Source organism: Barbatula barbatula (genome assembly GCF_947034865.1).
Source record: "Barbatula barbatula genome assembly, chromosome: 14".
Lineage (NCBI taxonomy): Eukaryota > Metazoa > Chordata > Actinopteri > Cypriniformes > Nemacheilidae > Barbatula > Barbatula barbatula.
In genome coordinates, this window is record NC_136777.1 from 4,376,880 (window position 1) to 4,401,791 (window position 24,912).

At 37.4% G+C, this 24,912-nt stretch overlaps 1 protein-coding gene across 1 annotated transcript in view; it reads right to left on the reverse strand.

The window, feature by feature from the left end:
- Window positions 1-24,912, reverse strand: part of adgrb3 (adhesion G protein-coupled receptor B3) — a 126,213-nt gene that overhangs the window by 16,259 nt on the left and 85,042 nt on the right. Inside the window, exons 12-18 of the mRNA XM_079472393.1 lie at window positions 23,109-23,255; window positions 21,235-21,310; window positions 17,408-17,510; window positions 15,937-15,980; window positions 10,239-10,365; window positions 8,928-9,031; window positions 8,729-8,831 (exon numbers count right to left, since the gene is read on the reverse strand). Of these exons, the coding sequence (XP_079328519.1) occupies window positions 8,729-8,831; window positions 8,928-9,031; window positions 10,239-10,365; window positions 15,937-15,980; window positions 17,408-17,510; window positions 21,235-21,310; window positions 23,109-23,255 (704 nt within the window). The remainder of the gene's footprint in view (window positions 1-8,728; window positions 8,832-8,927; window positions 9,032-10,238; window positions 10,366-15,936; window positions 15,981-17,407; window positions 17,511-21,234; window positions 21,311-23,108; window positions 23,256-24,912) is intronic.

The following is a 24,912-nucleotide window of genomic DNA, read 5'->3' on the forward strand; positions in this document are numbered from 1 at the left end:
TTTGACTTGTATCAAATGTACTATATCTGTATGCGTGTGGGTTTGCCTGAAGAGCCGGGCAGCAGAGGAAGTGGTGGGGGTGGCACACAGCCTCAGCTGAAATCCTGAGTGCACGCTGCCCTTTACAAAGGCAAATTGCCGGGAGATATTGAGCCCACTGTGTCTGTATCCATGGCAACAGAGGAAGTGCAGGAGAACAGTAAAGCACAACATGGCTGACGTAAAGGGAGACGTGTGTGCGTGTACTGTATGTATGAAGAAAGGGAACAGCTGAGATTCATATATAGCAGCGTGAGGCTGTTGAGGTTCAACATTAACTCCATGGGCACAGAGTTCATTTCCATACATGCACAACGGCTCTCTGGTGTAACACTAACTCACTATAATAACCTTCTTGACACATCCTTTAACGCCAAAATAAATAATATGGTAAATATGCAACGCGCCACAAATTGTTGGAAATATAAAATCAGGGTACACAACTGATATCTAATGAGATTCATTTATAACCGTTTTCATTTGCGAAACCACACGTTTAACCACTAGAGAGACTTGCATCCATTATGTTGATCGAACGCCCATCTATTTCAACAGAATGTAATTAACTAATACATTAATGAAACGAATTGAGCAGAACTCACAAATGGAAAACAAAATCATAACTGATAGCTTAAAGTTGGAACATAGTAGTGTGCTTGTTTGCTTATTGGGTTTATGAAAAAAAAAAAAGGAACTTCGACTCCATCAAAATTGTAACCAAAACTTTACATTAGAAATCGAGACATTCGTACTCCTAATATCTATAAAAAACATCGCAGCTCTCTTGATACTCAGATGAATAGAAACGAAATTACATCATTATGTGGTATCACTTACACAATGTGCCCAAGATCCGCATCTGTCATAAGATATCTGCAGTGCTGCATTCTTCCTAAAGCTGTAAGGCTGTAAATAAATATCACCCAGGAAAACATCTAGAGACGCAGTGTCATAAGTTTGTCAGTGCAGTAGGTCAGTTTGCCCATTAAGCTGTCATTAATTATTTATCGCTCATCTGTTCAAACAGGAGACAAGATTGACTCATTTTACCCCAAGGCAGCGTCGCAGATAAAACAAATTAGAGCGTGTTTTTTATTGAAAGCTATCTCTACAGATTCCGATCATCAAAGCGGCTTATGCCTCTCAAATATTCAAATCCTCGACTTTAAGGAATAATTTGATCCGTGAGTTATCCATCTTATCAACACAGAATCTGTGTATTTGAGATGATTCTTAGAGGAGGCAGCATAAAGGTTTTAAGAACTGACTTTTACAAAATGTGGTTCTGTAATGAAAGGCTTCAACTAAAACTTTACACCTTCATATAATTGTAAAGTGATGAGAAACATTCCAAGTGACCCAAAAACTGAAGAAATGGTAGTTTATCCATATCAATATTTGAACAGGAACATAAAATAAAACAGTAATACATGAGAAAATATATATTTTTAATCAAGATGCAATATTTTGAGCCCTATCGCACACCCGGCGCAGCGCAAGTGTTTTGCTAGTTTTAGCCTGACGCAGATGAGCCCGAAGAAGTGTCTGCTCTTCCGAATTCCGCCGTATAAAAAGCTAATCCGCCATGGGGATGGAAAATGACGCTCTGATTGGTTGCACATTACGCCCCAAAAAAAACTCATTCAGAGAATCGGGACAATTCATTTAGACCATGCGCCAGAGCGCGCCGATTGTTTTCCCACCGTTAAACTAGCAAAAGTGGATTCGCCGTGCGCCCTGAGCGCACCTGCGCCGTGCGCGCTCTCAGCTATGCGCTTAGATCGTGAAAATAGGGTCCACAGTCTTTGTTGGTCCTTTAGAATGACATTTACTATAAAAGGAACTAAACTATTAGAAAAAGCAATTCCGAAGCCCCTCCCCTAATCCCACCCCTAGAGTCACAGTCGCGAAAGCAATCGTAGTAAAACATACGAAATAGATCATACGATTCGTATGAATTCCTACAATATGGATCGTACAAAACATTTAATTATTATTATAAGATTATAAGATGAATTACGCCACACACTAGAACAAGTGATACGAGAGAGACAGTGATTTCCCACTCAAAGCGATCTGTAATCCACTCCAGCTCCACTTTGGGATTCCATTTCTAGTTCACCACCCACTCTGAACACTCCACGCTCACGGTTTCAAAGAAACCACGCTCTGAACGATCCAGGGGTGACAGAAAGATCCGATGCTTCAACCTTCCCAAACCAGCTTCTTGCGCGGGGCCAAAATCCCACAAGAACACAACCTACACTCCACTCGTACGCATACATCCATAGACTGCTTATATCACACCGACAAGCCCAGAGATACGAACGGTGAAGCATCCCAATGTGGTTCATCTATACTGTATATCAGCATGCACGAAACATCACTTGCCAATCAAATTAGAACTTATTTTGTAATGAAGTTTAGAAGTTTGGAAGACTGACTCTATTCCTTCAGCTCAACTCTCAAAGGAATATCTAGACTGCAAAGATGCTGATTCAGAACAGGGTTTTCATGTATCCCTCCAAACAAGATAAATGTAACTAGGAAACAAAACTGCATACACTGTAAAAAACTTTTTTTTTACAGAATTTTCCTATTATTTTTTAATAATAAAAGTACAGAAAAAGACAGCAGATTTGCAAGAAAAACAGGGAGAAAGTGTCATTTTTCAGGGAAAACCCGTTATTTTACAGTTTATCTCTGGCGCCCCAGCTGCCAGAAAATACAACTTTTTACAGTTATTTTTGAAATACGGTCAAAAACTATAAAACAACAGAACAAGACAACATATTTATAAGAAGAAATGGGAAAACTATGTAATATATATCCTTGTATCCTATAATTTTACAGAAAAAATGGGCTCCACTGACTTTTTTACTTGTTAAAAGGCAAAAAATTACATTTTATTAATATTCAGAAGTATGTCATATCTTCTTACAGCTGTTATTTGCCGAGAATACTGTTTGGGGAAAAACTGTCTGTTTGGACAAACAATGGAGGACGGGGAAGTGTTTGGGAAAAAAGTTGTTTTGTTTGCATTTTATTTGGTGATGCTAGTGAAGCACAAATAGCAAGTCAGCTTAATAGCAAAAAGAATCAATGGTTAACCAATAATGGGAGGTCCAGTGTGTAATCTTTTGGATCTATTGACAGAAATGCAATATAATATTACTTTAACTTAGTCCTGTGTCAGCCACCGTCTTGCTTCGAAAGCACAAAGGAAAGTAAATGTTAAAACAGTTAGCAGCGGTTGATAATAAAACTGACAAGATGCAGACATACAAGCCAATTAAGCCTGATTCATTATACAGTAGAAAATAAAAATGCTTTAAAGGCCCTTATTCCCAAACTTCATCCGTCTGGATATTTTAGGGATCTGGTCTTTATTACGCTCTTGAGTTGTAGCACGATATTCAAGTTTAACACCGATTTATTCACACTGTGTCAAGATTATCGGCAGAAATGCTTTTCTTCTCGCCAATTAACGTTACATATTCCCCCCTGCGATACAAACAGCACTGATCATCCGCTGCGCAGGCTCGCTGGTGTTTTGACATAAATGCCTTTACTACATTAATATTTATGGCAAACGTTGCCAGTTCGCAAAGATACTAAAATGTTCCGTTACATTATTCAACAATTGACGTAAAATAAAAGTCTACACTAGCAGACAATTCATAATGTATGCCTGTATCTTTGTTTCATATAAGGAGCCCACAAATAAACGGTTATTATCAACATCACAGTTTAGAGATTAGACGCAGGGAGAAACCTCAGAGGTGAACACATTTGAAATTATAAATGCTTTTCATCGAGTCCAAACATTGTCGGATTGGGTCTTTCGTATCAAAACCCTTGATGTATGCGTTTGGAAGGACGCCTGAGGCCGTCATCACATCTCAGAAGATAAACAAGTCAAAGAGTGATCAAATAGAAGTTGAGCGTAAAATAGAAAGTAAATTACAGATACATCTTCAAGGTAAATATTATGAACATTATATTGGTGCACAAACATCAGGGAGAGCGGCTCATCACGCTTTATAACAGCCTACAGCACATCTAACACTTTTAATACTCCATCATCTAAACTTTCTGTTAGTTTCTCTAAACCTGCAAAGCCTATTCAGATATTCACACCTGAGAAAATATTTGACCGTCACAGCGGCCCAAGACAATCATTCTCAACTAAATGATCGCAACTCCACGGAGATATGTGAAAGTCGAAGCACTCGAGAATTTTCTTTCATTCGTCGCCTTCAACACTCAAGTCTCAAGTTTGAACAATTTATAGGTTGAATTGAGAGTAAAAGTTCAGGGTTTCAAAGTGAATGAACGTGGTTTATATAAATCTGCTGTTTCATCACCAGTGACAGCTGGTACGTACTGGCGCTCAGATACTTCACAAAGAGGCACTGGATTAAATGGCACCTTTTCTTGCAGCGAGAGATAAGATGAAGTTTGACTGAGCAGCATTTAATAATCCCGGAGTCCCACAAGACACTTTAGGGACTGTTAATGGAATAAGAGCAGACGCTATGGCCGTCCAGCTGTTTCTCTTAAAGGAACACACACACATTAGCAAAACCCACGTTATATATTCACATCGGGTTCTCAAGGTTGGGCAGTAAGAGAGATGTGCTTGTTATAAATCAAATGGCCTGACAAAGAAACTGGTCGGGCTTAATTCATTCAGCCCACTGCTGGCTCAAGGCTGGGGGTTTTGAGAGATCCGTCTCTGTACTTCATCTGTTACTGTAATAGCTGCTGTTTAGTCTGTCCTTAAAATACAAGCATATTTGGAATTACTGACAGGATTAAACCTTTGTCAGTGGCAAGTAACTGAAGTGCTTGACGTCTTTAATGAAACAAAGACGTTTTGATCCATTTAAATGAATCATAAAGTATCAACAAAGGTCTGGTGGCAGTTTTCCTGCGTCATTCGGTTTCAACCGTTTAATAAATAACAATAATAATAATAAACGTTTCACAAAAAACATATTCGAACACAAAAAAATGTCAGCTTTAATAATAATGTGCTTCGTGTGGTAATACAGTACAGTGTGTTAAAGGTTTGGCTCGCAAATATTATTTATATTTAAAATAATATCATTTTTGACATATAATGTTGATAAACCATGCTTGCTCACATGCACATCACATTTTCAGTAGTAATGCATCAGGCTGCAAAGAATCCCCCTTTGAAATACCTACGTATATTGTTTTGTTGAAAAAGAATGCATGCCATTAATGATTATTAATAATATTAATTATAATTAACATCAAAAGAAATAAATCCTTAATGACAAACACACATTCGAAACTCCATATAGTGCAGCACTTATGGAAATTATACATTTCCTCTTCACGCAGTATGTAAAATGATGTGGTGTGGAATAAATGAGAAATATGACTGTGTATGATCAACACCATCAGATCATCCCAATGCTTGGAGAGGCCGCAGGCGGAGCGCTCTCCCTCACATGGGCATCATGACACACGCGTGACCTCAAGCTGGAGGCAATAGCCTGCAACCTCTGCCTATCTGTGACATGTGGGGCCGGGCCAGAAATCTCCAAGTCAATGGTTCTGGTTCAAACGATGCAGGTCATCATTCCGATTTTCTTATTTTACACAACAGGACTTTAATTCCCAACATGCAGGAATAAATCATATGGGGTTCACTGTTAATGTTTCCTACATTGTTTACACTGATGTTGATGCCATATGATATTTACTTGTTTAAATATTCCTATGTGGTAGGTTAAATATTTGATAAAGACCTGTACAGTTTTCTCAGCCAACTACTGTGCTGGCGTAGTAACAGCCTTTGCTTCTTCATTGTTACCGATAAAATAGACATATTCACTTTTAAAGTAAAAAATAGGCAGAATAGACCAATTACATATTGGTGTGGTAAAGGCTTGAGGACCGAGAGACATTATCCGAGTTATGATTATATGCAGTTGCAGTTTCTTTCTTTGGTTTTCTCATTAATGCCAAACTATTAGTATATTTTAACAGCTTCAAAATATTTCATATTTTAGTCCCACTCTGACCATAATGGTGAAAACCATGCATTTGCTCCATCAATGGGAAGAAGGAACCAGCTTAATTGGCACTTTAGAGCGCAGACATGGCAGATAGCTCAGAAGAGAACTGGGTGGATACAGCCCTCCGAAGAACGACATTTTATTGTCATGGTAACTATAATGCACTGACCATTTTAAACACTCAGCTGATGCCGTAGATATGGACAGAGCAGAGCTCCAGATGTAATTATGGTCCATTAATGATGGACTCTACCTCCTGTACTGCTGGAATCAAGTCTTTCTATAAGCTAGGCCTATATATACAAGCTATATATCAGCTATACAATACACAGTACGCCAATAATTATCTCTTCTTTATGGCAAATACCTAAAATATTCTTGCAAGCTGCCTAACTAGATGGCATTTTAAGACAAAAATGGTTATCAAAGGCAGATAGCAAAACTACATTTTCTCCTAAGATGCCTAGCCGTAGAGGCATTTGAAGAGTTAAATTGCTAAACGAGATAACACTGTTTTTATTTATTTTTAAGATCATGCTTTTTATTGTGTATTTCAATTCATGCTAATCAAACTGCAGTTGGGTTGTTTTGATCACGTAAGAACAACCCCAAAAACACAGCTTTTGCAAACAACTCATCATTTTTCAACTGCATGTATCCATCAGGAATAGGGTAATACAAGAATGTTATGCAGTCAGCTCAGTGAAATTATTTCTTCGAGATGCGAAAAATTGAAACAGCAGGAATATAAGGTAAGGCTGCAGCGATGGGACTTATTTTTACCTTTCACTGCAGTTGTGTCACACACACCTGTACCCAGGTTTATGAGTTTTGTTCAAGTTTTTCGCTGTCATTGTTGCATATACACTCACAATCCACACAAATGCACTTGTGTAATGTTCAGCATGCTCTCCGGAACGGTTACTGCATGTAAATTAGAAATGAATTGTATTTAACCTTGATATTTCACTTCTATCTAGGCCAGAATGCTTGTTAGAAGCCGAACTATGAAAAGCTTGTGAGAAAAAAACTGCACAGAAATGTCTGGCTGAGTGACTGAGCGATGTGTTTTTCCCGCATCGGTGTTGACTCACTCGCAGGCCATGTCTGTGTGGGCAGCGTAGGAACAACGTTCTCTGTGTAAAACCGTCTTCTGATGATAACCAAAAACCACCAGCTGTGCTAGTCCTGACAAGCTTGTAAGCATTGAAAACTCAACCTCTTTTATTTTGTTTACTCAAATGAGGCCAAAAGAGTGCTATTTGTAAGCTGTGAATATTTTTACTATTCAACACATCTAATGCTTTTTATAGTCATGAATGACGCTCAAAGTTAGAAAAGACTGTTTCCATTCGTCAGGAAGCCAATTTGGTCCTTTAAAAAAACAAATTTAGACATCCGGAGAGCTTTAAAATGTCATCACCCTACCTGCATCCTTAACTTTAAATGTTTCACAATGGTACCAAATGTTCAGATTCACGTGGGCAGAGAGACATTGCAGAGAGACTGTTATATAACTGGACCATTTGGGCTGTGATCACTCAGGGACTTTTGCTTCAAGTTTACTCCATAAGATATGTAGCACACGGCCAAACTTTGTACTTTGTGTCATGCAGCAGTCATCTTTTTCCCCAGGATGAGATGAACATCTTAATGCACATCCAGTGCATTTTTGTTTAGCCAAAAAGTTTCAAAAGGGAGCAAACACATACAATGGATTTCCAGCTTCCCTAATATGAGCAGTATCTCCAACCATCAAGTCACAAGGACAGTTTGTATTATGATATCACTGCTTTCTCACCTCAACAACATACCACAACAACAACAACCACTTGTGGATTTCCTGGACAAATCTTTCATGTTTGACCCTCGCCAACCCGTGCAAATCAAACCCACCCGTGTTGCATCATGGTTTGTAATTCAGAACTAGCCAGCTGGATTCTGGGTAATACATTTAGCAGCACTAAACAGAGAGACGGTCATCATGATTTCTCCTTGGCTTTGGACACGGAAATATGTTCTCATTTGCTAAAAATAACTGCTACGGCTGACTGAGTACTGACTCAAAACATTATCTAGAAATAGTAGACGGATAAACAATACTGAGAACACTAATCTAAACTAAAGGGCTTTAACTTAACGTATAATAATTTACAGTGTATGAATGCAACATTAAGCATATAGAATTGATCCTAGCATACTATAGAGCAAGACTTAAACATCTGGATATGTAAGTAGGTCACTTTAGGGAAAATTAGGGCAGACGGCTTGACTTTTGGAAAGCAACAATATCCTATAAAAGTAGGGAAATGAATACACATCGGTTAGGGGTGGGGACTGCTTCTGGTAAGATAATATACAGATCGAAGTCTTTACCGGTGAAGCCAGTGTTTCATTTGTATTATAAAACCTGAATCATCGTGATGGGCATCATACCAAAGCAAAGAAGCTGTCTACTTCAAAAATCAAGCCTACAAGATCAACCCACACGCAAACCAAGCCAAGCTAATATTACATGAAAATGAAGAGTGGACTTTGATAAGAGATCAGAAGGAATCGACGTTCAGCATTTCACGACTTGATTGTAAATTCAATCTAATCTGGTCATATTAAAGTAACAAACAGAAAATATTTACCGCGTTATGTGTCTGCGTCTGTCCAATCAGGATCAGAATATTGGAGCAGATGATTGAAAGGCAGAAATTGATCAGGATAATTGATCTCTCAGACCTGATGTACCTGGAAATAAATAACATTTTTATATACAGTACATAAACAATCGAAATCTTTCCATAGCAAAGTGATTGTAATACTATCCTCTGTATATGCACTTACCTCCACAAAACAGCATACACCACGGCCAATGTGATCAAGGCCAGACAGGACAGACCACATCCTACTATGAGTGTCACTGATGGGACCCCTGAGTACTCCATAGCCTGTGAATGACACACGAGAGGTTCAGCGAGCGAATTTCAGACCCTTGTAGCACTAATAAAAGCCCATTTCAGTGTCTGGTAATGAAGCATATTATGGTATGCTTACTTACTGCGCCATTTGTAAAGCCCAAATTTAAAGGATTAAAGCACACGCTGTTTTGGTCTGCAATTCAGTTTTTTTCATTTAATTTCCCCTTCACATGAATGTAATGTACTAGCTTCCATACACAGCGCTCATTATCAACAGGTAGGTGCTTAAGGTCACAACACACAGCTAATGAACCATTATAGATAACAATCTACAATCTGTTTTAATGCTGGTAAAATTACCCTGCAACTGACACTGTACGTAGACTGTCATTTTGGACGAATAAATAGGGCTTTTATTAGGTCAATTATACCTTCAAAATACATATTGCGTGTAGATGCATTTGACTATAAAACATAATTTTGGCATTAACTGTATGTTGGCCGTACAGGCCTTGGCCTATTTATGTATGCCTTTTTCCCAGAATGCCATCCCCCGACTCCCCACCCCCAATCGAGCTCCCAGAAGTCACAAGTCATAGTGACACATCAGCTGTGCATTGAAATACTTATCAAACTTTGCCCCACTGCATCACCAGGATGCACACAACACCATCATTTTCACGCCGAAGCTATTAATTCGATGCTTGGTCACATGGGCAGGGAAAAAATGGCTGCCTCTTATTCTTTAGGGTAAAACAGAGCCATATAGCCACCTATTCTTGCGGATCAAACCTGATTGTAAATCTAATGAATCTTTCTGGTAAAGAGGCCACGGCTAATGCTATTATAGCTTCTCAAAATGTGAACTACATCCTGCCGCTCCACGCAACAGGAATGGTCGAACGAAGATTAAGATCTATATCATACTGCAATCTTAATGTACATCGTTCTCTGGGGGTGAAGGGAGGAAGGGGGGTTTAATAGGATGAAGCCATTATTACAAATCCGTATGTGTGCAAACAAAACAATCCAAAACATCTGCATAATATTCCAACAGTTTTAAATAAACATGAAGTATATTCATAAATGCTAGATGCCATTAGACGCAAACACACAGAGGCTCAGACAAATGAGAGTAGGTAGATCTCTATCAGACATGGCAATACATGACATCCATTTGAATATCAGCACAACACAGCTCTTTAGCTCCGAATGAGAAGACAATCTCAATACTTACTATTTCTCTGGGTTGTTGGGCCAAAATGGCGAAGGTTGATACCCGATCACATAAGCATTTGGTGTGGGATGCATCGGTGAGCACAGTTCTACATCCTTTAGAGCTCCAGCTGCCCAAAGAATCGTTCCTGCACAACACAGACAAGATTAATTCGGATCGGAGCTCGCCTTAACAAGCTTGTACTCCCCTAACTACTTCAATCTTAATCCTTAACAACGAGCACAATCTCAATCTCATCCACTTTACTTGGATTCAAAGCGACCGTCAATAGCGCGAGCGAAGCGCTGAGGCTCGGCGGAGCTGTCCAGCGCTGTGGTGCTGAAACACTCACTCCTCACAGATACACTCACACGCACACACCAAGCAGCAAAATAAAGCGTCTTTGCCGAACCTGACAAGGGTTTTTCCTCTCTTTCTGCTCGAAGGCTTTCGTATCGCTGTCTGTCGCCGTATATTTCCGCTATGTTTTCGGCTTTTGGACGCTTTCCTGAGCGGAAAAAATCAGCCTAGAAACGGCGGACGGCATCAGATTGATACTCTCTTGCCTCCCGCCTCGCGCTACGGCGGAGGGGGGAGATGCCTCGAAAAAATCCCCCCTTATCGGTGGTTAAGCGCGGTTATTACGGTTGTGCATGCATTTTACACGATACGTAAGGGATTTCGCGCATTCTTTTACACAGGGTGATATTCGCGAGGCTTAAGCGTGAGGAAAAATGATAGCGGAACCGGTAACCTCCCCGCGAAAACGGGCTGGATGGTAGCAGCCGGTTTCTCCTTCTCTGGAATTATAGAACAGACATGTCACCTGTTTATTAATGCTTACGCTTATCGGGTGATGGTTAAATGTGAAGATCTGACATGAACAAAACTCTCTAAAAATCAGTTTTGAATGGGTGAATAAATAATGCCTGATAAATGCGACTCGTGTTCTTAGCTACTCGTGTTATTCATATCAAGTTGGACACAATCAAAGCATTAACATCAGAAGATCACAAAATCGGCCTTTTACACACGCTTAACCTACACTGAACCAGAACAAACTTGCAACGATCAACCGGTTGAATGTAAGCGTGATGTATAAGAAGCAGATGTTGTCTAGTTCCTCCAAAGGATTGAATAACACATGGAGTCTTTTCTGGAGGCCCTGTGACATGAAACCTTTTGTAACCCGTCCCAGAGGAAGACCATGGAGAACTGTGTCTGCACATAACCATAATTAAACTGCAGCAGGGCTCTCTACAAGCTTTTAATAAAGCTTTAAAACTCCCTCTTTTTATATGCATGGGTAACACTTTATAATAACCTTCATTAGCAAGTCAGTTACAGACATTATAGAATCACACATCAGCAGGTAATGTACATTCAAACATGCAAATATATGAACGATATGAATATCTATAATGTAAAATTCCGTACATTTATGGTAAAACTGGTTAATATAATGACAATTTGTCATACATTTTGAAATATTAACCTGATTATGGCCTATTGGAGTGTGATGGAGTGAATTTTGGATATTTTGTTTGATGGTAATGATATGACGATGGTAAGGTTGGTAAACAGCTGCATTTAAATTGTCACATACGAAGTGGATGGGAAGTGACATCTTACAAATTTATGTTAAAATCATACATAACAGTAGCAATTATTGTATGAATTTATCTTCCAAAAGAGAAGAATTAATATTTGGTTTATTTAACTTCAGATATGTGTACAATATAAATCAGGCTGGATTGATTCACTCATGAAAGACGAAGTACGGCTCTGTCCCGTCTAACCGTATTGACAGCAAGTCGATAGCGACCGACTTCAGGCGTTTATTAGGATGTCGTGGGATGGATTGCTGTGGGTTACTGTGTCAGCAAACTGAATTGCACTCAATATGTGGTCAATTCATTCAATTATTGAACATATGAGCAGCTGTACTACAGAAGCAAAATCACTGTCATAACAGAACAGCAGTTTCGTGCTACTAAAATGTTGATGTAAACTACAAAGACATTTGTTTAGTAAATGAAAAGTGGATTTATTTTGAAAATGAAATAAAGATAATTAAGATATGCTCAGGCCATCTTTAGTATGTATTTTGAACCGGATGAGAAATACATTTATTTTCAGTTTAGTTGCATCTGTTCTCTTGTTAGTCATTTGGCTTTTCCGGTCTAGATGGAATTTGAGAGACACCATCTGTGGAGGAGTCTGTGGGTGTATGAATTACGCCAGTCTCAAGATAGACTCAGTTTCTAGGCAATTGTACTCGCAGAAACTAATGACGAGACTTTTAATAGCCATGATGAGGGACTGTACTGAAACAGAAAAACAGAACTGACAACATACTGACATGCAAAAATGTGTTATAGTTAAACATTCATTTAAAACGGGTTAGAATGAAAAATAAAAGCGATTTTTATTAAGCCATTATAATGCATATTTATTTTAACGGTTAATAAGGCAGGTTGACCAATATTAATTCACCTGATATGAATCTGTGTGTTGAACTGCTAAAACTATACAACTTTCATGTTTATGTCCACTTTGAAGTTATTTTTGGACCGTAGAGTTTTCATATTAGTTTTAACTTAAACAACAACTCTTTTGCACACATTTTCACAATGCTTTATCAAGAAGACTGATACTAGATTTAAGTGGAGTTTATATTTCCACTTTGCATTTAAAATCCTCATTGAATTCAATAGTTTATTGTCCTCTATCTTTAATCCAACATTGTCGACGTCACATCTACGTATACCAATTCTGTCAGTCTGTTTTTTTGTATTTACTTTTTAAACATGAATGCATGGAAAAAACAATAAAAAATAAGGGAAAGTAGCAAACTTGTACAAGACCTTTGCCATTACAATCATCGCTTCAAACAAACATCGCATGATGGAAAAATGGAGATTTATGCCAATGCATGGCCTCTTGGGAATTTCAACCATGCAAAAATCTAGAAAGTTGTAATTCAGGTGGATTATATGATGGAGCTAAACAACATTTGGCCTTATAAAGAAAGATTCTGCCTTTAAATCAAGATAACTCATCATGTTAACAAAACAGGGACTTGAATCAGAACGTTGAAGAAACCTTTCATCAGCTCTCCTGAGACTGGAGCAAATCATTTCATTCTGATTATACACAAACCCTCCAGCAAAATCTACAAACAAACAGGACTATAATGGTGAGGTGACTTGAGGTACTCATTGTCCTGAGTTTTTCATGTTGCTTGATGTCTTGCTTTTTTAAAGAGCGTCTCCGTGTACTTACAAAATAGACACAAATGCGTGTTAATGGAAAACAACACCATACATTTCACATGAAAGAAGAGTCCTCCAGACACAACTACTGCATGTGGTGGTCTTTTATTACACAGAAATCGTTGTCTTTTTTCTAACTGAAGTCAGAGGTTAAAACGCAACACTTCTGATTGACACCGTGCTCTTACAGGCCAATGTAAACATGACGTCTGGAGAGAAACGCACGCAGTCATGATATGAATGTCATTGAAATCAGCAGCTGTTTCCCCTCGATGTTGGCGAAAATCTCTCGGGGCTAATTAAAATTACACCGCCTCAAAATATGCACAATCATGCCACTCAGAGCTGATTGAGTTGTGCATTTGTGCTCCCTAATTGTTTGTTTGCACAGGCCAATTTTGATTTTGTGGAAAGAGTAAACACGTTAACCAACAAATTTATTAATGAACATGCGTCCACATAAATCATAGTACAAACAGATTAGAGACTAAACACGACAGCAAATTTACAATCATGATGCTTTTAAAACTCAAAAAAGCGAATATGGAGTTTGCATCTCAGACTGACCCACCCACTTTAAGCCGGTTATAAACACACACTCAAGGGGCAAACCCGCATGGCCGTGATTCAATGGAAATTCAATTTGGTAAATAGGCTTTCTCTGTGTTCTTATCGGTCGCCGCACAGAGGTCTCGGTCGTATCGCCTCCAAACCATCGTGTTTTTCATTTTTTATTTGAATGGATTCAAACGATTCATTTATTAAGATTAAATAGAAACCGTTTTCGATTCACAGCATGGGCCAGACAGGATTAACAAGTAAATAATTAAACGATTTAATCTACGAAGATCATAACAGAATAACTCAAATCCGCATGATAAGCATGTGTAGCACCCGGTTCATTAACTCCTTTTAGGAAAATGTAAAATTTCTAACAAATGGGGTCCAAAGCCCGGAAGCCACATTGAAAATCTGGAAATCAAAATCGAATGTAAACCTGAAATGTCACTAATCAAAGGATCAAATTTGTCTTTTGAAACCCAAATTATTGATCACGTTGTGGAAGTCACAGGGTTGTGTCAGGACTGTTATGAACAATGAGGTTGCAAGTAAATGATGCAAATGAACAAATAGTATTTTTAATGCAGAATTTGAAAAAGAAATAACCCTCACGGAAACAATGTAAGTGCATGTCAGGAGAGACCTGTTGCATTCATAAACTTATATTTGTGTTTAAAGATGCTTAAATCTATAACACCCAGCTTTCATGGAACAGTATGTACAGTAATAAAGTTTGCTATCACTTAGACATCTCGGCGTGTGGCCAAACCTGCCTTTCATTTCCAAAGAACGATAACTTTCACAGAATCTGACGGTAGATAATCTGCCCGAGAATGTGTGCTTTATTAATTGCACGCTAGGGAACGGAGGCGAGATAGCTGCCAAAACAAAATGGAGTTTAAGCAAAGATGAGACAAAACGTTTATGAAAAGCATCTCCAAGCTATAGGCACTAACGGAAGTGACAACGGGAACATTACATTATCAAATTGGCTCAAAGCTATTAAGACGGTGAGCCAGTGGCTGCACATTTCTGTGTATGTAATACACAGGATACGCTATGTGCCAAGCTGCTACATCGCTTTGCTTTGGAAAAAATCTTACAGTTACTTGGTCAGTTATTTTGTTAATAATTCACGAAATAATTGGATCATATTGCTATTGCCATATTTTTTTAAACACAGTAAAGAGGGTTTAAGAACCACTCCGGGGTTTTTGGACACCTCTTGTAGCTTATTGTTTATTGTTGTAATATACAACACATTCAACAACAAGAACATGTTCAATGACCAAGTCAAATAAAAATAAATTAGGCAAGACGAATATTTAATGTTTAATAATACTTATTGCATCATTTGTGCATGTTTAAACTCTTTGCCTAAATACACATTGCATCTATTTCTTCAAAACATTTCAAGAGCTTAGAAACAGTGGTTTATATGATCATAATGTATTCCTTCTTAGCTACACAATTGACTGTGACTGATCTTAAAGAGGGCATGCTTGCCATACACCAGCATTCTTTAAAGTCAACATCAAGTGCTTCCACAATATCCCTTTCTAGTTAATATATTGATATGGTACTCAAAAAGTCGTTCGGATTTTGATTTCAAGTTGACCTGATATGATTGTGACGGCACACATTAAAACCCTTCTTTATTATGTGAGGAAAAACACAATCAAAATTCTATTACTGCTAATGTCAACCGCTGTTGCACCTCGATGACAGAAGCATGTTTCCATGGATACAATGGCTGGATATTTCAACAAGCACCACGATTTATTATTGGCCATGAAGTTACTGTATTAAAGGCTCATTGAAACAAATCAGAACACAATGGCACTTATGCACACACACACACACAAAAACTGACTTTCACTTACATAACAGAGCTGTCCCACAGTGCACAGAACGGGTTCATTGTTCCCTGGAAGAAAAACACACACGCTATGATTGAACTGTGATTGGATAAGCTGCACAATGAAAAAACATATTGCGGTACATACGGTACATGATAAACACGATTAGGATGTCAGCATCTCGTCACTTTAAAGACCCAGAGGAATGAAACATAGATCTTATATGTATCAAAAAGCCCCTGTTGCAATGATCTGGCCATATCTGTATCTGCTCAGCTGACACATTGAAACAACTAGAGGTGATGACAAATGAATTATTGGACTAATTACTGCTGGTTATTTGTTGAGTAATGAGGCTGAAACACATGAGAGCGGCATTGTGAAGCTCCCTGTTGCTCGGCTGTCGTGACTTACAGTACAAAGCAATGGAGGAACAGAAGACCGGAATTCAGTCCAATTCCAGCTCAAATAAACCCTTTTTCTAGCTTCTGTTTTAACGGCCATGTGTTTCATGGTACTGCATTCTGGGAGTATATTATAGCTCACCCAAATTGAAACTTTTCTTCCCCCTAATGGTGTTCCAAACCCTACAGCTTATGACTCACACATTAAGTGAATGTTTCGAACAGCCTTTTACAATATATAATGATGAATTATAATGAATAGGGACCTAGAAGAAAGTCATTCAGGTTTGGACTGACATGAGGGAAATCTAAGTCAGATTTACAAATATTTTTAGGTGAGCGTAGATGAATGTACTTGCATTGAACAATTGTACTGTTTATATAAAACAATAATAATATAATTAATAATAATGCTCATTTTTATTACTTCTTAATGAATTATAATAGTATTAATCGAAGATAAAAATAATTGTAGAAAAGCATTATACATACATACAGTATAATAATTATGACAATAATGATAATATAAATCATTTATTAAAAATATAATTATTATCAGGTTTGGAGTGATATGAGGGAAATCAAAGATTATTATTATAATAATGACAAATAAAAAACATGCTCTATATATATATATATATATATATATATATATATATATATATGTATATACATATAAAATACTAACTGGTGTTGTTTAATAATTATTAATTTTATTACTATTACAAATATTTTTATATAATATAACATCACACAGACCATATAATAATTGTTAAAATAATAATACCAATAATGGATTATTATTATTATTTGTTATTATTATCGTCATCAGGAACAGCCAAGAAAGAAATCTGAAGTTATAAGATTAACGATCAATATGATCAATATTAATATTATCAATGCTTATAATGCACAATAATGCACTAAATGCAATAATCTTCCCCTCTGTTTACTGACTGTATCTAAAAGCCAACAGAAAAAAGTGAATAAAGACAAAAAAACTAGAGTTAGTATATGTTTAACCATTGAATGTATATGTCCTCTGTACTGGCGTCATTTAAGAATCATGTGGAGATCTGACTGGTGCTTACATTAGCTAGATGAGCCAACTCAATCTCCAGCTGGGTCTCTGTAACTCTGGGTTCTGGTCGGACGGTCACAGCGATCACTTTTGAGTTCACAGCGGTGTTATTCCTGCAGATGAGACGAAATCAAACACAACAATCAGTTTACGCTTGCATTAGGAATGCTCATTTCATTCATTTCAACACTTCCATGTCAACAACTCTTCATTCTGCGCATTTGCATAGAGACGTCGGGTTCATTTAGCACAGAAGTATGCATTGTCGCAGGGTAAGCTCAGTGTAGGACTTTGGGGTCGTCATTTGTAGTAATCCACTGTGAACGAGATATTTACTTATTTACATCAGCAATGGTGATATGTATGACTGCCGTATAAATGGAGAAACAAATGCAAACCAACAAATAAAACAACAAAAACTAAAATAATGTTGGAAAAAGTATACTTTCTCACTACAAGTTATTTTAAAATGTATGCAAAATGATACGTTTTTTTAAACCTGCGTATGCAGGAGAGAAATACAAAATGTTATATTTGGGTCAAATGGACTTGGGCACGAGGCTATATAGAACATATTGTTTTAACACCAAAGGTGACCTCTTCCATTCTTCATTCAATTCAATACATACTAAAGTCGCCAAAGTAAACATCAATCATACGATCTTCCTGTTTACCTCATTTGTAAGTCGATTTGGATAAAAGCGTCTGCCAAATGACTTAATGCAAATATGAAATAGAAATGTCATGTAAGGGTTGATAAAATAACCAGTTAACAACCATGTTTGATCTACAGATGGGCGAATTAACAGCATATTAAACACGGCAAATGTGTTTTTCTTCAGTCTGTTAGATTCACTTTACTGGTCACCTCTGGGCAAAACAATCACAGATAAGAATCAGTCATTCGCCTGTGACCTGACAACATACAAGGAGTTAAACACTTTATTTACCGCATTAATTTTCTCTTTCATGACCGAAGCAAGCATTAATTGGCTATGTATATTCATTTTCTCTGATCTCTTGCAGTGGGGGGTAAAGATGATGTTTGATACTAAGTTTCAAATAAACGTAGAATTTGAAAAGCGTTCCCTCTTTTCATCTTGCCCTCCTCCAGAGAACTACCGAAACAAATTCTCCTTGTGTAGCATTTGTCAACATGACCAGTTTAGGGCACGATTTCATGGTCCATTTGAAAAGAGGCAAAGACACAGAAAACAGATGCACGACATGTAGCTACTGAAGAGTCTGCAGTGAAGAGTGATGCTACGTCTGAGTGCTTTTTAGTGCTTTTGACACTATTACTGTATGTCAAGGACCCACATGTGCTGGCCTAAGATAACAGTGGACTTGTTATGTATTTAGTAAATACTGAAAACAAATTTCTTCAGACATGAACGTAGATAAACATAAGGAAAAAAGGATTCCTTTAAGAATGAATGGAACAATGTTCTCAAAGACATTGTGTGTACATGATTGTGGTGAGGAAGGCGGTACGAGAGCCGTGACGCGGGGCCGGTGGCGTGAGTGATAAGTGGAAGCAGCTGTGCGCGCACCGGTCCCGCATCTTATCACGGAGGAGATTGGGAGCTTAAAAGGATGTTCGGCAGGACTGTTGACGGGAGAGGACCGGGCCCGGACATATGTTTAGTTTGTGTATGTTTTATGGCCGGCAGTCTACCGTGAGGTGGCTGCCGCTTACTTACGTGTTTATTGTTTATTTAATTAAAGTTTGAATGTTCGCCGGTTCCTGCCTCCTTCCTTCCCTTCTATGGAACTTTATTACAATGATCATCCAGCCGTTAGATTTGATTTAATCAAGCAGAAATGTTCCTTTATGGTATCATGGATGTCTGCATAGCCCCGAAAGGAATTAAATAACACAAGTCTTAAAGAGACAGTGCACCCACATAAAGCATTTTTTTCAATTATTTTTATTACAATGAATGCTATTATTTATTAAAGGCCAAAAATGTTTTTTTTTAATAATTGAATCCCCTCATGTCATTCTATATGATATTTTAAAGAATTTGGGAAACCACACAACACTGGCCCCCATTGACTTTCATTGTATGGAGAGAAAACCACAGAAACATTTCTCAAAATATCTTCTTTTGTCTTGCACGGAGTATTTTTAATTCACTTTGATTGTAAACAAAAGAGTGATCTGCTCATTCTACCATGAAGTTCCCATTGCGTGTTCTACAAAAGAAAAAAGACATGAGGGTAAATGGTGACAGAATTTTAAAGCTGATTTTATTTCTAAGCCAACAGCGAAATTGCCCCAAAACTAACAAACCTTCATATGTGATATGTTACTCAAAGGCTGGAAACTTATAAAACATCACTTTACTCTTTGAACTAGTATTAAAGTGCTATAAAAGTATTTTGCCTTCTTATTAAATGTCAAAACACTATGTCTTTACAAATCCCGCAGATGTAATTCCTTCTTTTGTTTGTTTTTCTTTCTTTGATAAAGCTCTTCTCTGTTATCCTCCACTGTTTGTACAGATCTCCACCTCCCTGATGGCTTCATTGAATCCAGCACAGCTCAAGAACACAGACCCGCCCCTTCTATCTGTTCTTCCATGAACCTCGCTCTCGCTCTTGTCAGTGAAAATCCCACGAAGGAAACAAACTCAGGTTCGCTGAGATTTGATTGACAGCTCAGAGGCACATCAGGAAAGTTCTCTTCTGTCCTCTGGCTCTCCGGAGGTTCGCTCTCAAAAGGAAGTGGAGGTTTTGATCCTGAGCTTCAAGAGGGACTCCGAGGATGACCACGAATTGTCATTCTGACATATAAACTGGGAGAGACACCACAAACACCACCGGCTGATTCTGTTTAATAGCGGGTAAAAAAGGGATTTAAGAATAGCTGACTTAAAAAATGCCTTTCTATCTTTAGGTTTGTAGTTCATTGAATGACATTCAATGACCGAAGCACAGCACACCAATCAACGTATAAAGATTGTGAAGGTTAATGGAAAATAACAGAATTTCCTTCTACCTTTCTGGAAAATATATTGATGGGAAAGACACTAGTAAAATATTTGTTAATTCTAACTATTTGTTATTTAAGTTTAAATATTATAATTATTATAGAACAAAATTAATTTTCCTTTTAAGGCTGCAATCTGTAAATAAAGTGAAAAAAAAAAAAAGTGGGGGTAAAGTGGGGGTAAAGTGGGGGTCAGCTGTGGCCTAATGGTTAGAGCGTTGGGCTTGTGATCAGAAGGTTGCCGGTTCTAATCTCAGTGCCAGCAGGTCATGACTGAAGGGCCCTTGAGCAAGGCACCTTACCCCTGATTGCTCTGCAGTAATGTGTCACTGTATAAAACTACTTGTAAGTCGCTTTGGATAAAAGCGTCTGCCAAATGAATAAATGTAAATGTAAATGTAAAAAAGATAAAAAATACAAAGTATCAATTGAGGTCATAAGAAATCTGTCTCCTTACTTTACTCCAATCGACAGCAGTAAGCTTGCCTTACAGAAAGGTTATTTTAGCTTACTAAAATTAACACTTTGAAAATGTCTCTGTTTATTCTTATTTGTTTTCTAAAACATAACATAAAAAATAGAAGCTAAATAAACTAAAAACAAAACTGTAATAACTCTGACTTACAGTATAATAATGATTTATAATTTGAACCATTGGCAAGGTTTTGCCAGACATTAGAATTTATTTTGACCTTAACCTCTTTAAAGATAAGTATGTTAAACAGCATATTTTCGAAGACACCTTTCATCTAACCAGAGTTGTAACCACCTTATAGACTTCGAAGAAGACGACTAAATGACAACAGCATGTAAACCCCATAGTCATCAGGACTCCCTCTTACCGTGGAGCAGGAAGCATAAGGCCAAGAGTTTTGTACAGGACCGTCCCAAGAATGAAGACAGGAGATCCGTCCATATCTGCCGGAGAATAATCTGGTTAGATTTTCATCATATTATGTAATCACATCTGCAAACAGTGTCTCGACAACAAGACGTACGCTTCTGTTTTCCTAGGCATTGTGAGGATTAGATGATGATTTGGTGTATAGATTTGTTTTGTGTCTTCAAACAGACAGACAGACAGACAGACAAACACCGGCAAGAATAAAACTGCTTTCTCGGAATATCAATCCTAAATAATCCTGAGAGGTAATCCGTGATACATTTCCAGCCAGTTAATGGATATCTACTAGATTATGGCTGTATTTGCAAATGCATTGATAATTAAAATGAATAGATATTCTTCACCATCAGGAGGGTTAATCCTGATTCCAGCAGCTCTGCTTATCCCTCTAGTGTAGCCCAGGGCGAGCTGGAGTGAGTTATGTATTAAATCAATCCTCCATTACTTCCCTCTGATACACTTCAGATAAGACTGATCACTCCAATTAGGTAAATAGTCTGGTGCTCCAGTGCTTAGCTCGCTGCGCTTTCATTGTTCCAGAGGATTCCATGAGCACTGTGTCATCGGAATTGATGCCGCATACAAAGCGCATTCTCCTCTTAAACAAGCATCCGGCAAGAATTCAACATATTATCCTGTATTCCTCAAGCTATCCCATTAAACAGCAATCATACCGTAACAATTATCAAACTTCCCACCTATGATCCAATATAACAGAAGATGACATTATTTTATAGAAAGCGATCCTTTTAAATCAAAAAATGTTTGTGGTACAAATGTGTTTGGGAACACTGGCTCTTTATATTATTTCCTATTCCTTTTACAAAACAAGTAAACTCACCAAAACCATAACACAATTGAAATTGTGGGAATTAATTTATACATATTAATTTATATTTAAATTATACAGTATTTTAGCATTTTCAATGTCAAAATGAATGTATTGGCATTTTATCATTCAGCTTCTTGAGGTCTCACCCTGGAAAATATTAAACAGTACTGAAGAAGTTCCAATTAATTCTGGCTTCTTACCGGCAGCTTTTTCTTTATCGTTCAGTCCAAGATACCCATTTAAAAACATTTTTTAATAAATATTTTGTTTTATTACTGAAAGAAACTCATATGTTGAAAGGGTTATATTTTTGTCAACAAAATTTAGAACATTTTGCATTCACCTTGAGATTTTTTCTTTTAAAGATGATTAGAAACAGTTGTATATTTAAATAAAACATATCTCTTTGTCCTTCTGAAACGACATATTTCCATATTTGTATTTTTTTACTAAATCATTATTACTCACCCTTTATTTTTGTCACTGCACTGTTAAATAAATCATCAATTTCGGCTGGCTCACATTTTTAAGTAAAATAAAATGAACTTTATGAGTCAATTGAACTTAATTACATTGAACTAACTTAAAATTAGTTGTATTTTACTTTTATGTAACTAAAGTTTTTAAGTTGGTTTTGCAAAAGTATAGGTTTTGCGAAAATCCAAACAATAAAAAATAATTAAAAAGTTCAACTTGCTGGACAACAGACTGTATTTAATCATTGAACACGTTTTTTCCATTTACTGAAAAACAGTGAATGTGGACATGCAAGTTTTGGGAAGGACAGCAACAATAAACTATGGTCTTTTATGCATCACCGGCATTACTTTATGATAAGGTGCATGTGCTAAAATGCATTACTTGTTAGGTCACACCCCAACGTTTACATGGGTTCATTGAATCACGTTGATGTAGTCTAAGTGTACTGGCCATAAGATGCATCCTCAACATCTGCAACGTGACATAATAAAATGTAATACCTGCTGTCTGGGGTACAAAGATTCCTTTGGGAATGACGACTTTGTCCTCTGAGTTTCTGGCCCAGTCTACCATGCCTTTCCGACCCTTCATGGGGAAGTTAATATCAGTCATGACAGAAACAGCAGGCAGCCTTTGAATACTGGCAACTGGAGACAGAGAGAGAGAGAGACAGAGAGATAGAGTTGAGCAATCACTCTTTTATAGCGTAGGAGGAACTCTGAGGATGGGGGTACAGTATATTTCAGCAAAAAAAGATGGTGATATCACTACAAATCTTACAAATCTGTAATATTTACAGTTATTTGGCTTGCCGAACAACATATCATAACCTGATGGGAAGCTCTAAAAATGTACTAGTACTTCAAAACTTTCCATTCCTTTCACATTATGGCTGAATAAACATTCAGGGGACTCTTACATCTGTAGTTAAAATAAACCTTATCATAATGTATGTGTATCTCATTTCTATTCAGCGTCAGTGTATTTTTTATAGTCAATTTCTTTACTACGAGCAGTTTTATCGGCGAAGGCTGGTTCTAACTTCAATGCCAACGTCTTCAATTCTGCCTCTAAAGTACAATTTTGCAATCTCTGCTCAGGCTACTGTGAAATACAAAGACGTGGGTCAGCGGTAGCAGGTGGAATTGCCATTGATTCTGTGTGATTTCACTGGATCACAGAAGCAACAGAAAAGCCTTTAAGACACAGAGCTGTAAACCAGTCACATTTCAGATGGTCGGAATCAAATCTCTAATCTGACATCGGCACGGTCCACAGTGATTTTAGGATTCTTCAAACATATGCCTGTTGGTTTTGCAGGAAGGCACATGGCATGGTCGCAAAAATGTAGCTGCATCTAGCGGTGAGGAGTAAGATGAGGAGATAACGTATTTACGACACATTTTGTCCGTTTAGGGCTACTGTCGAAACAACCTGATGAATTCCATACAAGGGGACTATCGATATATGTAGATAGAAATAGCTCATTCTAAGGTAAGTGTGTGTGTGTGTAGGAGGCTGGCATTCTTGCCAGCTGCTGTGTTTTGCAGAGCTGGGGGAGGGCATTAGTCACGGGAGCACATGGGGTAAAAATGAAGAACATTGGGTGAAGCAGCTCGCATGTAAAAATCTAAGATCACCATGAGAGCAGCAGGCCTGGGATCCTAGAGAGGCCTCATTTCCTGCAAATGATTTATAAAAGCTTTTTTAAACAAAACAAACCACTAACAAATGGAGGAACACTACTGGTCAAAAGTTTAGGATCACTTGAAAAAATATTTAATACTAAATAAAATAGTTTCAATGTTTTAAATCACTTTTGTAGACAAAAATATAATCGTGACAACATTAATTTATTTAATTAGAAAACCATATTTATTAAAAAAATTATATATTAACTAGTTTTATATTAAATTAAATATTTATTTATAAAGAAATAATTTAAATGTATTATTTGGACCAAATAATAAATATTAAGCAGCCAGTATAGATCCTTCGGTACTGTATAAAAAGCTTCCCAGGTTGAGACCTCAAGCTGGATAATAAATAGTTTACGATTCAAAGAGTACAAGGAGTTGCTTCTTTAATTCCCACAGCAACATTTTTGTTATTTCATGGTTTTGATGGGTTTAATATTATTCTAAACTGTGGAAAAGTATGAATAAGGAGTGATCCTAAACTTTTGACCGGTAGTGTGTTTATATACATTCTATCATGATCTTATGTATTTCAGCAGCATGTATCCATCTGGATTTTCCGTTCCCTGCAATACCTGGGTGACCTGCTACATTTGCCAAATATTGT